This window comes from Rosa chinensis, chromosome 3 (assembly GCF_002994745.2).
Source record: "Rosa chinensis cultivar Old Blush chromosome 3, RchiOBHm-V2, whole genome shotgun sequence".
Lineage (NCBI taxonomy): Eukaryota > Viridiplantae > Streptophyta > Magnoliopsida > Rosales > Rosaceae > Rosa > Rosa chinensis.
Genome location: NC_037090.1, coordinates 7,471,782 through 7,492,743, shown reverse-complemented (window position 1 = coordinate 7,492,743; position 20,962 = coordinate 7,471,782). Strand labels below are relative to the sequence as shown.

At 36.9% G+C, this 20,962-nt stretch overlaps 2 protein-coding genes and 1 long non-coding RNA gene across 7 annotated transcripts in view; all 3 read right to left on the bottom strand.

Annotated features, from left to right (window-relative positions):
- Nucleotides 1–1,936, bottom strand: part of LOC112195247 — a 2,160-nt gene extending 224 nt beyond the window's left edge. The window contains exons 1-2 of the long non-coding RNA XR_002934425.2: nt 1,726–1,936; nt 1,492–1,629 (exon numbers count right to left, since the gene is read on the bottom strand). This is a non-coding gene — a long non-coding RNA (uncharacterized LOC112195247). The remainder of the gene's footprint in view (nt 1–1,491; nt 1,630–1,725) is intronic.
- The window catches only part of LOC121048806, a 27,365-nt gene extending 6,403 nt beyond the window's left edge, over nt 1–20,962 (bottom strand). Inside the window, exons 1-7 of one of the 5 annotated variants that reach the window (XM_024335619.2) lie at nt 20,781–20,961; nt 20,475–20,603; nt 19,621–19,974; nt 19,326–19,520; nt 18,979–19,173; nt 18,626–18,820; nt 17,133–17,570 (exon numbers count right to left, since the gene is read on the bottom strand). In XM_024335619.2, the coding sequence (XP_024191387.1) occupies nt 17,383–17,570; nt 18,626–18,820; nt 18,979–19,173; nt 19,326–19,520; nt 19,621–19,974; nt 20,475–20,603; nt 20,781–20,916 (1,392 nt within the window). In that variant the 5' untranslated portion in view covers nt 20,917–20,961 and the 3' untranslated portion in view covers nt 17,133–17,382. Of the gene's footprint in view, nt 1–17,132; nt 17,571–18,625; nt 18,821–18,978; nt 19,174–19,325; nt 19,524–19,620; nt 19,975–20,474; nt 20,604–20,780 lie in introns of those variants that run through there. The other 4 variants (XM_024335617.2, XM_024335618.2, XM_024335622.2 and 1 more) reach the window with 4 other exon arrangements.
- Nucleotides 15,490–17,004, bottom strand: LOC112195245 (mechanosensitive ion channel protein 8). The gene is made up of 2 exons (XM_024335624.2): nt 16,361–17,004; nt 15,490–16,183 (listed from the first exon to the last, which is right to left on the bottom strand). Exons 1-2 carry the CDS (start codon nt 16,453–16,455, stop codon nt 15,781–15,783), a joined length of 498 nt encoding a protein of 165 aa, XP_024191392.1. The 5' UTR covers nt 16,456–17,004; the 3' UTR covers nt 15,490–15,780.

The following is a 20,962-nucleotide window of genomic DNA, read 5'->3' as shown; positions in this document are numbered from 1 at the left end:
GGATGAAACAAATATGCCTAGAGGGGGGGGTGAATAGGCTATTCTTGGAGAAATCACACTTTCTTTCAAATCAAAACGTAACAGACAATACAAGGATTGAAGCACAGGTATGGATCCCAAAATAGCATAAAGACAATACAAGGATTGAAGTACAGGTATGGATCCCAAAATAGCAGAAAGACAATACAAGGATTGAAGTATAGGTATGGATTCCAAAATAGTAGAAAGAGAACTAGGCGAACCAAGATAATCACAAACACACAGCAACCAAGAGACACCAGAATTGTTTGCGCAGTAAAAACCTCAGAATGAGGAAAACAACTGCGGGGCCTTAACTCTCTAAAGCCCTAATGAAAACCAATTCACTTAATGGAAAGATATGAGTACTCTTACAAACAACCAATAGCACTGACCTCGGCTATACTTACTAGACACATTCTAGAAGGTTGTATGATCACGTCTTCGTAAATCTTCTCCACTGATGAACTGCGCTCACTAGTAGGATTGATAGGCACTGACCTCGACCTTCAATCTTCTTTGCACATCAGCAACTCCAACTGACCTCGAGAGTACTTGATATGCAGTATATGATTGATAAATGAAAAAGTGTTTGACTCACCAATCTACTTTAACATGGAACAAGTAGATTACTGATACGATTTGAAGCACATCACTATTCAAAGATGAATGAAGCCTTTTTCTAAATCACAATGGATGAATACAATCTTTTTCACATCAAAGGCAAGCACAATGAACGCATTTTATTGCTGTTTATAATATGCAGACTCCCCCTAAAACTTTGGACAATAATGACACCAAAACCTAATTGACTCCTTATATGGAAGGGACAAATCCTAAAAAGATATTCTACAAATAAACATGATTTTATTCCTAATGAAAAAGATAGACTTAACTGAACAAATCATGTAGAAAAAATATCCTTTTACAACTTAATGACTGACAGCAATAATGCACAAAAGATATCCTAACTAAAGAAATCGAACACAGACCAACTCACATATTCTGACCTAACCGGGATTGCAACACATGCATCAATCCTAGTATGCATAAAGACACAAAATGTATGAGATGCATATGCAATTACCTGTGAAGTACCTTGAGGAGTCAACTGAAGCATTGAGTGCATTGAGTGTTTTTCTTTTCATTCGACTAGGTGTTCACTCCAATGATTGGCACACTTCTAACTTAGACCTAAAACTCTAGGTTTTGTATTAGGAATGCCAATATACAATAAAATCTATACTAACAAACTGCATCGAAGACAATTAACTTGTGAACTTGGGAACCAAATAAAAGTTTAAAGTCAACTACCATTATAACATCATGTATATAAACTTTGAGATCATTTTCTTGGAACCGTATTTGAAGTTAAAAAGTTATTCCAATCTATATAACGAGTCACTACAAGTGGCAAAAATAATATACCTGTCAAAATTATGTAAATCGAAACATGAAAGAAACAAAACAGACCTTGTGAAGAAGCTTTACAAGACTGCGGTGCTGAAGTTTTGCAATCAGTATCACTTCATTTTTGAACTCTTTTATTCCTTGTCCAGAACTTCTTGAGAGCCACTTCACTGCAATTTCTTTTCCATCTAGTAGTGTACCCTGAAGATTATTCACATTTGCATTAAGATTAGTTGTTGTTTTCTCAACATAGATGCTTAACTTGTATAATTCTTTTGTTAGCAGAGTACATATTACCTCGTACACAGATCCAAAACCACCTTCTCCAAGTTTATTATTAATTGAAAATTTATTGGTAGCAGTCTCTATTGTTGACAAGTCGAACAATGGTAGCTCCAGGTCTTCATCCTTCTGCTCTTCAATGTTGTTTTGAGTACCTTATATGATCATTAACAAGCAATAAAAGTTACACACGTTTTGCTCTATATTGTTTAGACCTTCTCCATCACATGCAGCAACTCTTCTTCAAAAGAATGACAGATCTAGATTGTAATCTAACCTTTAAAACTTTCCCTGTGTCTGAGTCTAAGAATGTAACAATAGCCAAATAAGAACATCGCAAGAATTACAGCAATGGCAGATGCACCTATCACTCCTATCTTCCACTTCTTATCTTTCCCTCCTTCATGGGTAATTCTGAGTCAGTTAACAAAATATAGTTATAAATTTAAAATCTACATAAGTTAATTTCTTCAAGAGTAACAGGACTAGTAGAAAAAGACAAATGGAAACAAGACGTCCTAGTACTGCAAAAAACTTGAAATAAAAGAAGCACTAGAAATTGTTACTAGTAAAAAAGCATATGTTGCTTCTGTATGCAAACATATGTGCCACAATGTCTTAGGCAAATTAAAAATCAATATAGGCAGGTAGTTTCTGCAAGACCCACATTTGTGAAATACAATTGTATGCCATGCTAAACTTTTGACAGGGGAGTTTACAAGGCATAAGTAGTCAGTCACCTTGTGCTTCATGTAACTGATTAGAATTGAAGAGTCAGTTGAAATCCATATCCAAAAGTAACCAATTCAAGAAGCCAAAAACAGTACAACTTAATGATACAAACATGTACAAAAGATAAGTATTGCTCGTAGGGTCAATGCCAACTCTCCCACCAGGGGCCAAAAAGATCATTCAGCCATTTAATAGTTGTAGGTACACCGAGATTACAACCCGCATGAGAATCCAACTAGAGCTCAGTTGCTTTTCAGCCTAATAATAGAACAGAGTAAATATATATATATATATATATATATATATATATATTTATATATATCATTCGATCAAAGGAGTAGTAAGCCATCACGATAACCAGAGTGAAAAATTAACTTGCTGTCTTTACAAACCTGAAGATAATAGCGCCCATCTGTCCAAAGAGCTGCTTTATCCTTTGTGACGACAACAGTTCCGGCACTCCCAGTGAAACCCGACATATAGGACCTCTTCACATAACATTCAGCAATGAACTCACTCTGAAAGCCAAAATGAAAAAGTCCTATATGAGCTCTTAATTCACAATCGAAATGGTGCAAAATAGTAAAATCTAGCTGAGTTGATCCCCACTAGCACATCACAGCATACATCTCAAACTTACAACCTTAAGCACAATGTAAAAAAATAGTATCTTGGAGCAGAGACCTAGCTTTGAGTTCAAGGTCTTGTTCGAGCCGTAGTGAGATTGCAAAAGCCGTGTCTAGTACTAGTAGAAAAGAATACTTTGATTTTAGGGTTTTCAATAATAATACTATTCATCCCACAAAGGGGTATATATACAAGGACAAGAGGAGTAGTCTAACCCTAATAGGAAACAATCATTCCTATAATTACATGATAACCTAAATAAATAAGAATCATAATTACATAAGATTTACAGCTATTCTACACTCCTCCTCAAGTTGGTGCATAGATATCTATCATGCCCAACTTGTCAACTGAGCTGTAAAATATCTTTCTGGACACTCCTTTAGTAAGAACATCAGCTAACTGCTCTTCTGAGTTTACAAATGGAAAACGAATAACCTTTCTGTCAAGATTTTCTTTAATAAAATGACGGTCAACCTCCACATGCTTTGTCCTATCATGCTGAACTAGATTATGTGCAATCTCAATTGCAGCTTTATTATCACAATGCAAATCCATAGGTTGTCTAACCTTGTAACCTAGATCTTTCAGGACATTACGAATCCATAACATTTCACAGACTCCATGTGCCATACCTCGAAATTCAGCTTCTGCACTTGATCTGGCCACAACTTTCTGTTTCTTGCTACGCCAAGTGACAAGGTTCCCTCCTACAAAAGTGAAGTACCCAGATGTAGAACGCCTGTCAGTTTTATCACCAGCCCAATCTGCATCTGTGTATCCCCCAACTTCCAATTCATCCTTTTTCTCAAACAGTAATCCTTTACCTGGCGCCATCTTCAAATACCTCAAAATCCGAAAAACTGCATCCATATGTTCTTCACTAGGACAATGCATAAACTGACTGACAACACTCACAGCATAAGCAATATCAGGTCTAGTATGTGAAAGATAAATCAACCTTCCTACAAGACGTTGATACATTCCTTTATCAGTTGGAATTTGATCATGATAAATGGCAAGTCTGTGATTCATCTCAATGGGTGTCTCAATTGGACTGTAGTCCAGCATCCCCGTTTCAGTAAGTAAGTCAAGAAGATACTTCCTCTGTGACAGTGAAATTCCCTTCTTAGACCTTGCAACTTCAATACCCAGAAAATACTTCAGTTGCCCCAGATCCTTCATTTCAAACTCCTTTGACAGATACTTTTGTAACTCATTTATCTCTTTCGGATCATCCCCTGTAACAATCATGTCATCAACATACACAATAAGAGCTGTAATCTTACCATTCTTGCTCTTGATAAACAAGGTATGGTCAGAATTGCTCTGTCTGTACCCAAAGGCTCTCATGGACTTTGAAAATCTCCCAAACCAGGCTCTTGGAGATTGCTTCAGGCCATACAAAGACTTCTTCAATTTACACACCTTGCCAACTTCACTTGGGTAATTCTTAACACCTGGGGGCACATCCATGTACACTTCTTCTTCCAAAATCCCATTAAGAAACGCATTCTTCACATCAAACTGGTGTAAGGGCCAATCTTTGTTTGCTGCAAGTGAGATTAGAATCCGAACAGTATTGATCTTTGCCACAGGTGCAAAAGTCTCCTCATAATCAATCCCATAACGTTGTGTGTATCCTTTGGCAACCAACCTCGCCTTGTATCTATTAATAGTTCCATCTGCATTAAGCTTCACAGTAAATACCCAACGACACCCTACAGTTTTCTTTCCAACCGGCATAGGTACTAGTTCCCATGTTGCATTCTTTTGAAGAGCTTCCAATTCTTCATTCATTGCCTTTGTCCATTTTGATCCGTCAATGCATCCTGCACGTTACTAGGAATAGATACAGTAGATAATTGATCAATAACAAGTGCATGTGACCCAGAAATCCTATGGTTAGACATAAAATTAGCTATAGGGTATTTAGCTTTGGCTTTGATATCTGGTTCATATTGTTTCTTAGGAATTCCCTTGGTAACCCTTTGTGATTTCCTAGGTTCGACACTTTCTAACCCAGAAGATTCATTAAAGTTTAGGGGTACCTGAGGATGATCATTCTGACCGGGATCTTCAGTTGGTGATGTAGAAGGGGGAATATCTTGTGTGTGAGCTTCAGATACGTCTTGATTTTGATTCAAACTATCCAGAAAAATCGTCTCTTCTGTCTCGGAATTCACAACACTCTGTTCGGCAGTTACATTTTCTGTTTCGGAATTCACAACACTCTGTTCGGCAGTCGCATTTTCTGTTTCGGAATTCGCAACACTTCGTTCGGCAGTCGCATTGTCTATTTCAGAATTCACAATGCTCTGTTCGGCAACTGCATTTTCTGTTTCCAAATTTTTTCTACCCTCAAATGTATCCTCCAAATTTTCCAAGTCTTCAAAGACATCAAAATCAATAATAGAACGAGGATTCCCTTCACAACCTCTCTCCCCCTGAAGGGAAGACTGAGAAGCTCCACCTGAGTAATAAGGCTCGGATTCACGAAAAGCAACATCAAGAGAGACATTTAAAGTGCCAGTAAGGGGATCATAACATCGATAACCCTTCTGGAAGTCAGCAAAACCAACAAAGATACACTTACGGGCACGGGGATCAAGCTTGTTGCGTTGAGGCTTGGGAATATGAACATAGGCTGTGCACCCAAACACCCGGGGCTCCAAATTAGGCATAGAAGGGATGGTCAAAAATGTATGAAGCTTCTGATGAGGATTCTGAAACTCAATCACCCGTGAAGGAGTACGGTTGATAAGATATGCTGCAGATTTTACTGCTTCTCCCCAATAGGACCGAGGTACATTCATGCCAAATAAGGAAGCACGAACAACTTCCATCAACTGCCTGTTCTTCCGTTCTGCTAACCCATTCTGTTGAGGAGTATAAGAATTGGAGGTTTGATGACGAATTCCTTGTGACCGGCAAAACTCAATCATAGGGCCATTCACAAACTCTCCACCATTGTCAGACTGAAACACTCGGATGGATTGTTGATACTGAGTTGCCACCATTTTGTGAAATTCGATAAACATTCCAAATACATCACTCTTATTCTTCAGCAATGACACCCATGTCATGCGAGTGCAATCATCAATAAACGTTACAAAATACCGAGCTCCAGAAAGAGAAGGAATCTTTGCAGGACCCCAGACATCAGAGTGAATTTTCATAAAAGGAACAGGACTTTTATGAAGACTTGGTGAATATGAAATACGGTGGCTCTTGGCCAGTTCACAAATGTCACAATGGAAATCCAAATCACTGACAACCGAAAACAAATGAGGTTGCAGCTTCTTAAGATAACTAAAAGATAGATGACCTAAACAGCGATGCCATAACCATACTGCTTCCTTTGCATTCTCTACCCCATTAATCTGATTAGCTTGCCCCAAAAGATGCTTCTGGTTTTCTCCAGTCTCTGTCCGATCCAGGTAGTATAATTTTCCCCTTCTAACACCATAACCAAGAATCCGCCGAGTCAGAATGTCCTGAAACACACAGAAAGATGGATAGAAGGTCACAATACATGCAAGTGCTAAAATAATCTGACCAACAGATAGGAGATTATAAGCTAGTGAGGGAACAACTAGGACAGATTCAAGGGTTAAGGTATCAGATACAACAATAGAACCTTCTCCGGTGACCGGAGTTGGAGTACCATCAGCAGTAGAGACAATATTTTGAGAGGAACGTCTAAGGTTTTTCACAAGACTAGGGTCATTGGTCATATGATCAGATGCACCTGTATCAATTATCCATGTATTATTCAAAGTAGCCTTACCCTTCATACCTGACTGCGCTACATTAGCGGAGGCATTGTCGAGATGCTCTTCCTCTGTAGTAGCAATAGCCGCCTTGCCCGGATTCTTTCGCGGTTTCCTGGTGAAGTCCCACCAATCAGGGTAGCCAATCACTTCATAGCACCGCTCCTTGGTATGACCTACTTCCCCACAGACAACACATTTTTTGTTTGCGTATGGGTTTGGTTTGTCATGAGGACGGCGTGGAGAAGGATCTGAGAAGCCTGGAGGAGGACCTGGTCGGCGTTGAACTGCCATTGACGGATTTGGGGTTTGTTTTTTTTTTTTTTCAGGTTTGGTTTTTCTAGGGTTTCAAAAATTCAGGGATGGCTTGATTTTAATGGTGGTGGTACGCAGCTGTTTGTGGTGTGCTTTGGGATTCAGGATTCAGGATTCAGGATTCAGGATTCAGGATTCAGGATTTAGGATTCAAAGGATGTAGGCAAGTTCAAAGGATTGAACCTGCTTTGATACCAAGTAGAAAAGAATACTTTGATTTTAGGGTTTTCAATAATAATACTATTCATCCCACAAAGGGGTATATATACAAGGACAAGAGGAGTAGTCTAACCCTAATAGGAAACAATCATTCCTATAATTACATGATAACCTAAATAAATAAGAATCATAATTACATAAGATTTACAGCTATTCTACAGTACTCCCACAGCGGAGGCGATCTCGCTATGTTCATGACTCGCAATCCGACTTCTGGAGTCTCCAAAACACTACAGATCTGAACATATATGCAAGAATAGCAACAAAAAGTAATTGAAATAGCTGTTATATAAATACTTTTCATACAAAATTGGTATTCCAACTTGGTTTGCTCACTTACCCAGAAGCCGCAAACCCCACAAATTCACAATCAACTCGACGCCACAAACTTGAATCACTAAAGCTCCTTTACTGTGAGTGGAACTTCAAAATTATAGCGCTCGATTCGAATCAGGTCACACAATTGGCTGCGATGGACTGAGATTGAATTGAATGATAGAGATAGGCAGTAATGGGCGGAGACACCGCTTCGAAATTGGGGGAGATATCAAATTGTTGTTGCCTACGACAGCTTCCAGATCAATTTGCGGGTTATAAGCGGAATTTCCACGAAAATCCATGTGAAATACATTTACATTTGCTACTGATATTTGTGTGTATGTACCTCAGTAATCCAAATTATAAGCAGAATTGCCACGGAAATCCTTGTGAAATACTTACACAATTGCAATTGATATCCTTGTGTATTTACCTCAGTAACTAATAATTATCATGTCAATTGTCATTTGATTGTTTACACGAAATTCTGTCTCTAATAGACTTTTTCACACGGAATTATGTAGCTAATTGTTCTTTTCACAAGGATATCCGTGTGAAAATGTTTTAGTTTTTACATAGACATCTGTTACTGTTATTTATTCACACGGATTTCAGTGTTAACATGTCACACAGTATCCACAGTAATCCGTGGGAATATTCAAATATTGAGCGGGAATAAATTAATTAGCCCGCCCTTATTTTTTGAAACTAAATAATTAGTCATCAACTTTTATTTTTATTGATAATAATTTTCTTTCAATTTATTTTGCCACAGAAATCCGTGTGAAATACTTACACATTTGTAACTGATATCTGTGTATATTTATCTGAGTAACACATGCAATTGTTTGCACAGAATTTTGTCTCTAATAGACTTTTTCACACGGAATTTTGTAGCTAATTGTTCTTTTTCACACGGATATCCGTGTTAACATTTCACACTGATATTCGTGTATTACTCATTTCACACAGAAATCTGCACCAAAAACTTATTGTAACCGAAATCCGTCCCTCCATAATTCACATAAGATAAAAAATTAACAATTTCTCAATAAATTTGGCATTACCCATCTATTTATATCGTATTAATAGGTATTATGTAAAAAAATTAACCCGATCCGCCGTTATTTTGACATGAAATAAACCAGTCAACCCTTTAAATGCTTCTACTTCCCTAAGGGGAGCCAACCCTTGAGGAGATAAAATTTCAGAAATTTTTACAGGGTCCTTGACCCAAAGCCCCAAAATGAGGGAAAATTATCCCACTTACCCCAGCAAGAGATTTTTGTTCTCACTTGCCCATTTTAAAACAAAATGACAATTTCGCCCTAAGCTAATTAATGAATTTACATCGTGCCTCACTCCACGATCTGAACTTTCTCTCTCTCTCTCTCTCATCCCTCTCCGTTTGCTCTCTCTCTCTCTCCCTCTCATCGTTCTCCGACCTGCTCTCTCTCTCTCTCTCTCTCTCTCTCCTCTCCGATCTGCTCTCTCTCTGTCTCTCTCTCTCTCTCTCTCTCTCTCATCGCTCTCGGATCTCCAACTCCGGCGAGGTTTGACCTCTCGCCCAGGTTCCGCTGCAACTCGCAGGTGAGCTCGACAGCGTCCAACCGCTGTCGCTCTGACAACGACCGCGTCCAACTGTTGCAACGCCCAGATTCCGTGCAACTCGCCGGTGAGCTCGACCGCGTCCAACTGCCTCGCCGGTGCTGGTCGACTTTTGCTCGGATTCTGCTGCAGCTCGCCCAAGCTCGGCCGGCGCTGACAACGACGACCACGCGACGTCTTCGATGGCCTCCTGGACGTCACCGGTGCTCGACCCAGGCTGTGGCAGAGGAGAAAGGTGATTGGGTGCCCAGAGCTTTTCTCTAGGTGCCCAAATCAATTTCTAGTTTTTTTTTTTTTTTTAAAGTAACAAGACAGAAGGAAAGGAAAAAGGAAAAAAAAAAGTTTTGAATGTCTATTGCTCTCTAATTGACGTCTATTACCCATCTATTGGAGGGTAATAGACAGCTATTGGGGGGCAATAGACGTTTTGAATTTATGTAATCTCCTTGTTTTTTTCTGTAATCAAAGTTTTATTTGTCTAAATTTAGGGAGATTAGTTCTCATTTTAGCAACTGAAAGTCCTATTGGGGGGTAATAGACGTCTATTGGGGGGGCAATACATGACTGATGTTCGTCTATTGGGGGGCAATACAAGGCTGATGTTCGTCTATTGGGGGGCAATACATGGCTGATAGTCATCTATTGGGGGGCAATACATGGTTGATAATCGTCTATTGGGGGCAAAAAAAACTTTCCAGTGAAATTTTCAGCAAATTCCGGTGGGCGGCAGCCGGTGACCCGATTCCGGCAAAAGTTGGCAGGATTCCGGTGACCGGTGACCGGATTCCGGCAGCCGGTGACCGGATTCAGGCGGCCGGTGACCGGGCTCCGGCGAAGTCTCTCATGGTTTCTCTCTCTTCTATTTTCTCTCTCTCTCTAAGTAACAAAGGGGTAAGGGTAAAATGGTATTAAAAAAAATTAAAAAACAAAAAAAAAATCTTAATGGGGTATTAGGGAAGACCTCTTTAGAGTGTTTTGGGTAAGAGAGAATTAAAAAAACTTAATGGGGTAAGTGGGAAAAAAATCTCTAAAAATGGTGTAAATGGACAAAACCCCATTTTTACATTAGTTGATATAGCTTCTGCTCATGAGTGATGAGAGCATGAGAGTTTACATATCAAAAAAATAAGTTACGAGTGAGCGGTTATGAGCATATTAGTTTTATGTAGTATTTAAGGTTTAGGGTTGACCTACTAGATCGAAACCCAAACGATGACGAAAATAGCTGAAATTTTGAACACTATCATTTATTCTTATCATGATAACATCCTACGGTCGATTTTGATAAAGTCTATTTCCTACGCATTGTTGCTTATGGAAGATATACTTTTCATTATAACTAATAAACTAGTTATACCACATTAGTAGACATATAAGAATTTTGTGCAATCCAAAAAATAAAAATTGAAAATTGATAAATTTGACATTACCTATCAATTTATAGCGTATTAATAGGTATGGTGTAAAAAAATTAACTCAATCCGTTGTTCTTTCAATATCAGATAAAGTGGTTAACCTTATATACACATATACTTCCCTTAGGGGAGTAAAAGCACGAGGAGATAAACTTTTCAAAATTTTTACATTATTTGGTATACCTCATATTCATGACAGTATGAGAGTTGACAGACCGAAAAAATAAGTTGCGAATGAGCGGTTATGAGCATATTAGTTTTATGTGGTATTTAGGGTTCAGGGTTGATCTAGTGGATTGAGACCTAAACGATAACAAAAATAGTTGAAATTTTGACCATAACTATTTATTCTAAACATGACAACATCCAACGGTCGATTTTGATAAAGTCTATTTCCTCCACATTGTTGCTCATGGAAGGTATACTTTTCTTTACAACTAATAAACTAGTTATACCACATTAGTAGACATATAAGAATTTTGTGCGAACCAAAAAATAAAAATTGAAAATTAATAAATTTGACATTACGCATCTATTTATAGTGTAGTAATAGGTATTGTGTAAAAAAATTAACTCAATCTGCCGTTATTTCAATATCAAATAAGTGGTCAACCTTATATACACCTATACTTTTTCACACTGAATTTTGTAGCTAATTGTTCTTTTCACACGGATATCCGTTTGAAAAGGTTTTAGTTTTTACACCGACATCTGTTACTGTTATTTATTCACACAGATTTCGGTGTTAACATGTCACACAGATATTCGTGTGATATTCATTTCACACAGAAATCTGTACCAAAAATTTATTGTAACGGAAATCCGTCCCTCCATAAATCACATAACATAAAAAATTAACGATTTCGAAATAAACTAATTTATAATATATACAGAAATCAGTGTGAATTGATTTTCACACAGATATCCGTGTGAAAATATTTTCCCAATTATACTCATTGCACACGGATTTCTGTTAGTATTTCTATTTTACACGGATTTCTGTGGCTTTTAACTACAGTAAATCCGTGTGTGTTGTTATTTTGCTAGTAGTGTAGACAACTTCTCCATATTCTATTTTTCAGGAACGTTTGGAAAGGTAGCCCTATAATGTTTCAGTTATCAAATGTGTAGATTGCATTCCGGCTGTATTTGTACCTCCCCAAGGGCGGAAGACAACAACGTCATCAAGAGCCAGCTAGAGCAGTCACCGCCATCTTTTCAGGGAGCTTGTTTGTTTCCAGTGCATTATACCTACGTTTATTCATGCATCCATGCATGCGGATATACTAGGTCCATCAAAGTCGAGTAAGAAATTTCACGGGTTCTAGATATTGATGACAAATTGTAGTGATATGGACAATAATGTACATTTGTTGAATATGCTACAAATAAAAACATGACTAATTAACGTGTAGTAACTAACGTTGATAAATTGGTCCCGGTTTTATAGATCGGCGTATTTTTTTGAAAGAACAAAGATTTTATTCATCAAATATGATTTAGATCATACAACAGGGCATTCGAGATAATATCTATAGCAAAAGCGAACCACTCAGTCTGAATAGAGGATTCAAAAGCAAGGCTAACCAATCTATGAGCAACATAATTTACTTGCCTATTTACATGAAGCAATTCAATGAAATGAAAGGACTTGCATAAATCCTTGATGTCACCTACTAGGTTGCTTAATAAAGAATGACCACCAACTTGATCAGTAACAAATTGTATAGCAACAAGACAATCACTTTCAATTTCTACCTTTGTCGCTCCCAATTATTGAAGCATCTCCCCTTCATATCCTTTCAAAGCCACATCTTTGTACATGTTTAATGTTTTAAATTGACCCTAAATTTTCTCACTTTTAGTATCTCATAGTACTCCTGTCATACATGTGTGATTAGTGAAGATCCTTCAATTCACTTCTTTAATCTTTTTTTTATATTTATGTTTTTCTACTCTTTTTTATTTTACTGAAATAATTATTTAAATGATTTCATTATGAATTCTTACTTTTAGACTAAAGAGTTTTTAGAACAATCCATATTTTGATGAATCATGAGCCCTTCACTTTGTAGTATAGGTGGATTTCTTCTTATTAAGAATCTGGCTTATTAACAGAGTGGTAAGTACGTAATGTACAGAGTGCATGACGAGCAAGACGGCGGGGTCAAACTGTTTTAGCACGATAGTAATCTGATATCTCTATCAAAGTCCACTAATGTATTGAGCATTTGAGCAAAGGTTACATAGTCAAACTGAAGTTGGGCAACCTTAATAAACAATTCAAAAGTGAGTAGCCCAAGGGATAAATATAAGTACATGCAAAAAGAGGAGTAAGAATAATTTTTAAATAAAAAATCACTAATAATCATTGAGTTATAATTCGTTCGCCACTTAACTTACAATTTTTTTTAAATATCACTTTACTCACTCACATTTGCCATTATCTTACAGACTTACACTTAATTCACTGCCGTTAAATCTCTTATTAGAAGTTGAAAATATATTTTTCGAAACACAAATTAGACATTTCTACTTAAAAAAATAATTTTTTCTAAATAAAAAAATGACATATTTTATTTTTTGTTTTCAAATTAAAGTTAATTTTTTAAAAAAAATCCTTTTTTATTAGGAATTATCATTAAACTATAAAATTTTGAAAAAGAAATCTAACACTTTCTTCAAAAAAATTCATTTTTATTTTAATATTTATTTATATGACGAAAATAACTCTATCCGTACAAATTTTTAACGACACAATAGACGAGAGTGAGTTATGTGAAATATGGATATTAAAGTTAATGAGTTAAGTGATATTTTTGAAAAGTCAAGTAAATTAAATATCAAATGAGTTGAGTCTTTTTTTAAGTCTGTAGTTGCTATTTTGTGAAACGTGATGGCACCAAGTTTGCTCACCATTTGGCAAGTCTTCATTGAGTATTAGAGTTCTAGTGTGTAGTTTAGTGGTTGTTTCTGTGTAAGAGATGTTGCTCAAAACTTATTGTAACCAATTCATTATTAATGAAGTTTTGCCTTGATAAAAAAAAAAAGAAAAATGTATCAAATAAGTCATAACTCAATAATTATTAGTGATGTTTTTCTTTAACTTTAATTTTTTTTCCTCACTCTTATATATTCCTTACAAATGAACACCCCGGAACGGTGAGTTATCGAATTTCTATTTCTTAGCTTTCCTTGGTGCTTCAACCCTCTTTGCTTCGTCTATTGACCACCGATGTTGACCACCGAATGAGGGTGGTCCACAAATTTGAATCTAAACTTCTAAAGACGAGAGATTATTCAGATCACCGCCGTGCACTTGCACCAACATAAATGAATGGTTAGATTACATTAAATACACTTTTTGTTTATTAAAAATAAAGTTGATAATAAATATCAAGGGTTGAGATTATTTTATAAGGATTGGGTCACTTACACCGTCGGTGCATGGAATAATTTCCATCTAAAGACATGGACTTACGTTCCAAACTTCCAATTGAAATACACGTGACTTTAGGCTGAAGTCTAGAAGTTATCATAACCCACACTGCGACACACATGCATGAGGTCCACATAATTCACGGGCTCTTGCATTGATGACGAGTAATGGTCAGGCCCGGACTTGAGATTTTAAGGCTTGAGGCGGAAAATAAAAATGGGCCTATATTTATTATACAAAAGAATAGCCAAAAGAATGTTTACAAAAAAAAAATTGAAAAGAAAAATAAATATACAACAGAAAGAGGATTCGAATCTAAGCTAGGAGTAACATAAAAGAAAGAAATACAACTTGCCTACTAATCCAATCTTATTGTTTAGTAAAAGACTTACATTTTATTTACGTAATACTTTTTCTAAATACCCCTAGAAAAAAATTATACCCAATGAGACACTGGGCCTGAGACGGCTGACTCACGAGCCTCATATCAGGTCCGGCTCTGGTAATGGTAATATGGACAAACCTTTTTGTCCCTTTAAGATCCAAGACAATGATGGGAATTATAGTTCGGTGAATATTTATATGGTAAAAATAAAGGAATTAACATGTATTAATTAAGAGTGATAAACTAGTTCAGATTTTATTGATTGGCTTTTCAATTAGAAATAATGTAATAAGCGATGCAAATATATATATATATATATATGGAGAGAGAGAGATGTGCGTGTAAATATATATATATTATATGAGTATAGAAATTTTATTATTTAAATAATTTCATTAGGACACAAAATATAGAAATTTTTTTATTCAAATAATTTCATCTTTCGACCGACGCCTGCGCCTAGATATACAAATCCAAGCGCCGGTTCCTTCTTCTTGTCGTATGTACATCAATACATGATATGATTCATATCCACGTCGATATATGGCATGCAGGTGATGCAGCTAGGTCAGAAATTGTACGGCGGGGGCTCTCACTTCCTGATGACAAATAATGGTCTAGGGACAATAATTTTCTGATTTTTCTCCTTTTTAAGGTGTATGTGACAAAAATAATAAAGGAACTGGTCCAGGTTACTTCATTGAAAAAAAAAACAATTGGTCCAGGTTAACTATATCGGTTGGCCGTTCAATTATAGATAAGGTATACATGCGGCCAATATTACATATTTTGCACATGTTAGACTAAATTTTCTAGCATCTTATAAGTAGCAAGATAATTGAGAAGCTTGAGCTTCTTCTTGAGTTTTTTGTATATTAATTCTTCTATTCATGACATTTTTTCTTTTCTTTTTCTAATGAGAGTAGAAAGAGCTCTGCAATAGCCGGACAATTAAAAGGTTAGGGTTAACGCTAATATTGCTCGGGGAAAATTTTAAGAACAGTGCACGAAGTTTGACCCACTATTAATTTTCGTACACGAAGTTACAAATTATGAACTTTGGTACACGAACATTTGTTCCTGACCAAAGACTTGTACACGACGTTAATGACGCCATTAGAAGGTGTGAAACGTGGCAATTTTTGAGAGGTAAATATGTCATTTCACTGTTCATTTTCTCCAAACCTCTCTCCCCTCTCTCTGCAATATCAGATTTTTTTTTTCCTTCTTCTTCATACCTCAATACAAAGTGTTCTTCTTCTTCGTTTGGATTCTACCATTTGTTTCCTTCTCACCCTTCTTGATCAACCCGAAATGCCAACCCATCAAATAAGGCCAAGCCAAATATAGTTCTAAACAGCCTTCCTGATCCCATAAACAAAATATAACAGTCCCTTCGCAGGATGAGTTCCTCTCCACAAAGAACACCATAATCCTAAGCCAACCCGAAACTAGCCTCCCACAAATCGAAACCAAAATTAGCACCTCCCATTTCCACAGTATCAATTTCCACAGATTCATCTCTCTCAAAACTCTTATAAAACGTTTTCTGGGAAATTCTTGCACAAAATCTCCACCTAACCAAAACAAACCAGAAACTAAGTCCTTACTGTAGGCGAATTCGACTGCTTCGAACCATATCCTGCACATTGCAAACACAAAAAGCAAGAGGTAACACATATGAGAGAGAGAGAGAGAGAGAGAGAGAGAGAGAGAGAGATCCAGAACTAGAGTCACGAAATCGATTTCAAATCAGATCTGATACAAACAGAAGAAACAAATCTTAAGTGAGTGTGAACGGAGTAGAGGCTTCACTCACCTTGAAAGCCATTGTGAATACCGAGAAGGAAGAGAAGAGGCACGAGCATAGAAAGCATAACCAGGTCTAAGACTCAAACCACCAAACCTTTCCATCTCTTCTTTCTGGCGTACGCCATCTCTCTCTCTCTCTCTCTCGCCGCCGTCACCTCGTAATCCGATATCATACCACCATAAATTTCCCCATCCACGGCGACGATTCCAACCGCAATCCACCGCAATTTCAGCTTCTCCTTCGTCTCTAGCTTCTTTTTCTTCTTCCGGTTCTCAAATGCGGCGAACCACTCTTGGTAGTGGAATCAAAAACCGACACGCCTTAAAAGGTGTGGTTCTTCTCCAGCATGTATCATTCAGATTCTTCCAGTGTGATTATGCAGCTCTCTCTTTCGCTTTGTCTATGTGAGAGTCTGTGTCACTGCGATTCAAATCAATATCGATGCCTTGACGTTGATAACGTCATTAGGGACGGTGGTGGGGAGAGAGGGATGATCGGAGGGCTGAGAGAGGAGGAGGGTGTAGGAAGAAGAAGAGAGATGAGGGATTATAAAGAAGGGTTGTGCGAAGGAGAAGAGAGATGAGTTTGCGGTGAAAACCCTATTCTACCCTTCATTATATGGATAATGACATTCCCACTGACGGGGTTATTGACGTCGTGTATAAAAAGTTGGTCGGGTTTATAAGTATATGTACCAAAGTTCATAATTTGTAACTTCGTGTACGAAAATTAATATTGGGCCAAATTTCGTGCACTGTTCCTAAAATTTTCCAGTTTGCTCGTAAACTTTATTTTCATAACAAGTTGATAAACTGAAAACAAGCATACAGCATAATTAAGACCGCTTACATATAGGTATAAACAAATGCAAGCTTATTCTACATAGAAACTAACTAAAGCCTTAAAACACATCATTAAGGCAGCTTAAAGGAAGTCTAGGGCATTATCAGTAGGAGTAAATCCAACAAATTATAGCCCTTTTATTTATCATCGAACTCGACCATTTGGGGAAGAAGCTAGCAGCTAAGCTAGATGGGGAGGGCTCTGCCTTCAGCTTCGGTCTTCTTACCGCAATAGCACAATGCTTTCTCAATTGGATAAATCAATGTACAAATTGTACACTCATCACATTTCTCTATGCATTCCGGATATGGAATAAAGCCTCCCACTGATTTTGCAACTGGTTTGGCCACGGCCAATTCTGTGAGTAATTTTTCTGCATGCGTGCATATGTTAGTAACACATATCAAGATTTTAGAACCACTTATATATGCCAAGTAATAGGAAAAATGTTACTGAAATAACTACGCCAATGAATAACTGTAAGTTAGAGGTGGCAAACGGGCCACTAAGCACGAGCACGACACGGGCCCGGCACAGCTCAAGCCCGTTAGTGGCCCGGCACGACCTGAGCACGTTAAAATAACGGGTCGGGCTAGGCATAAAATTATTGGCCCATTGGCCCGAGCCTGTAATGGGCCCGGCACGCCCCGAGCAAGACATATTATGTGCCGGCCCGTTACAAACACAAAATTTCATTTTGTTTTTAAAAATATTAAAAAACTACAATGATGAAATTTGAATATGAGACATTTTTATATAAAATCTCATGACAATTCCACAAATTCTTTCTTTTATATTATCAAAATAATGAAACAAAACATTATATCCTTGTTTTGACATAAGTATTTTTTCTAAATATTAAATATATGTTTATTAATAAAGACATTAATAATAATACAATTATAGAATGAAGGAAAGAATAATAGATACTAAATCTTCATTATATTAGTAAAGATTAATCTCACAATAATATACTAAAAACAATATATTTTGAGTTTTTTCTTTCTTTCTTTCTTATAGTGGAATATAAAAAATTATTAGAAATCTAATCTTAAAAAGCTAAGATTAAGAAAAACGTTGTAAAACTTAATTTATTTTAATTTTCTAAATATTTAAATAAAAGTAATTTTTATTTGTTCAAATTAAGATTTTAAAATCGTGTTTTATAGTGGGTACGTAGGCACGAGCACGGCCCGTTATTGACCCGGCACGAGCACCGCCCGGCACGATATGGGAAGGGTCATGGGCCGGGTCGGGCTTAATATTTCAGTAAATGGGCCGGCACGAGCCCTACACGATAATAAATGGTCGGCCCAAGCACGGCACGAAGCACAACTAGGCTGCTTAAAATGGGCCGGGCCGGCCCGTTTGCCACCTCTACTGTAAGTTAACAAACAAAGAACATAAAATCGAATTGAAACTAGTTACCCGCATATTCGATTGCTGGTTTCTTGGAGTTGGAAGCAGTCTTTTTACCACAATAGCATAGTGCAGCCTCGATTGGATAAATAAAAGTGCAAATCACACACTCATCACATTTTTCAATGCATTCCGGATATGGAATAAAGCCTCCCACTGATTTTGCAACTGGTTTGGCTATGTCCAATTCTGTAAGTACTTTTTCTGCATGCGCGAATATGGTAGTAACACATATCAAGATTGTAGAACCAATTAATATATATGCCATGTAAGATGGGAAAAATGTTATAAAAATAAATACTCAAGGGAAGAACACCAAGTTAACAAACAAATAAGAACATAAAATCGAATTAACTAGTTACCTGCATATTCGATTGTTGGCTTCTTGGAGTCGGAATCAGTCTTTTTACCACAATAGCACAATACTTTCTCCATTGGCCAATTTTTTGTACAAATTACACACTCGTCACATTTTTCGATGCATTCCGGATATGGAATAAAGCCTCCCACTGATTTTGCAACTGGTTTGGCCACGGCCAATTCTGTGAGTAATTTTTCTGCATGCGTGCATATGTTAGTAACACATATCAATATTTTAGAACCACTTATATATGCCAAGTAATAGGAAAAATGTTACCGAAATAACTACGCAAATGAATAACTCTAAGTTAACAAACAAAGAACATAAAATCGAATTGAAACTAGTTACCCGCATATTCGATTGCTGGTTTCTTGGAGTCAGAATCAGTCTTTTTACCACAATAGCATAATGCAAGCTCAATTGGATAAGGCTTAGTGCAAATTACGCACTCGTCACATTTTTCAATGCATTCCGGATATGGAATAAAGCCTCCCACTGATTTTGCAACTGGCTTGGAGACCAAGTCCAATTCTTTATGCAATTCTTCTGCAAGTATGAGCTTGTTAGTAGTTAGTAACACAGATATTTAGTATTGTTGATAAAGAAAGTATTTAATGATTATTGATTCAAATGGGTTAATTACCGGCCGCTTCATTGGCTGATGATTTGATGTAGTCACCACAAATGCACGTTGATAGTTCAGGTGGCCAAATTAGTGTACAAGCGCATACATGCTTGCAGTTTTTCTGGCATTCTGAATATGGCATTATCTCTGATTTCACGTTGCTGCTACTCATTTTCGCTTCTTGGACTAAAGCAACTGGCTTCTTGGACTTCTTGTTGTCTCCGCAAAAGCACACATTGCTCTCAGGGGGCCACCTTAGTGTACAAAAACATTTATCGCAAGTTTTTATGCATTCTGCATATGGAATGGTGCCTGAAGACTGAACTTGAATAGCAGATTTTTCTTTTTCTATCACCTGCACATGTGCTTCGTCTGCACGAAAAAGAAATGGTATATTAAAATACAAGTACTCAATGATAAATGTCGGATAGTTTTTCAATAGAAGCCCTTTCTTAATTTAAACCGTCATCGATTGATCCTTATGCATGACTAAACTTATATCCTTTTTTCTGTATTAGTTCACCGGTTCTTCTCTTCGTCTATTCTAAATCTGAGTCCTTTTTTCTCTTTTTCAATGAGAAAGTTGTTGAAGTTTATTGTTGAGCACTGTATATATGTTTCGTATGAAACACACATATATGTATTGGCCAGTTCAATTATATATCAAGAGCTAAAGTTCTACTCCATATAGATGGTCCTCGTTGATTTTGATGCATGCATCTATGTGGATAATTTCAAAAGAGTTAAAAAAATGTGTATTTTTTCATATGAGTTAAAATAAAAACAATATATCAATTATCATGTCTCAACTACAACAATATGGATAGAGAACAACAAAATTATTTCATTTTCTCATAATTTAGATAAATTACCAGATTTTTGGAGTGCTGCAAATGGTTTCCACTGTGAACAAGTGCACTCTGCAAGCTCTGGCGCACGCCTATCGCAGGTGCATGAGTCACATATACGGCCACACAGTAGAAATGGAATTTTCTGGCATTCTTGTAATTGAACAATAACGTATATATAAGTTAATTAATTAATCAATTACACCAATAGTATACGTCTATTATGATATAATTCAACTAATTTTAACAACGGGAAGAAACAGAGACAAGCAATAATATGATCATGTAAATGTTGAACTTGAACTAAGGTAACTCCTTACAGGAAATTACCATAATTAGGGTCTGGTTGGTTCTTGGAGGTAAGGAGCTGGCCAAATAGGTCTAAGCGAGCATGAGCACTAGTTGCTGCCAAAGTCATGGCAAGCAACATTAAGAAACTCACTTTCAACATACTTCTGAAACTCATAGTTTTCTCTCACTCAACTCTCAACTCAGTGTGTGAGAAATGTAGA

Bases quoted from the DNA above. Each gene is read 5' to 3' on its own strand.
- LOC112195245 (XM_024335624.2), bottom strand. From the start codon at position 16,455: ATGGAAAGGTTTGGTGGTTTGAGTCTTAGACCTGGTTATGCTTTCTAT. The intron at 16,184-16,360 runs GTGAGTGAAGCC...TGCAATGTGCAG, and splicing joins TATTCACAATGGCTTTCAAG to GATATGGTTCGAAGCAGTCG.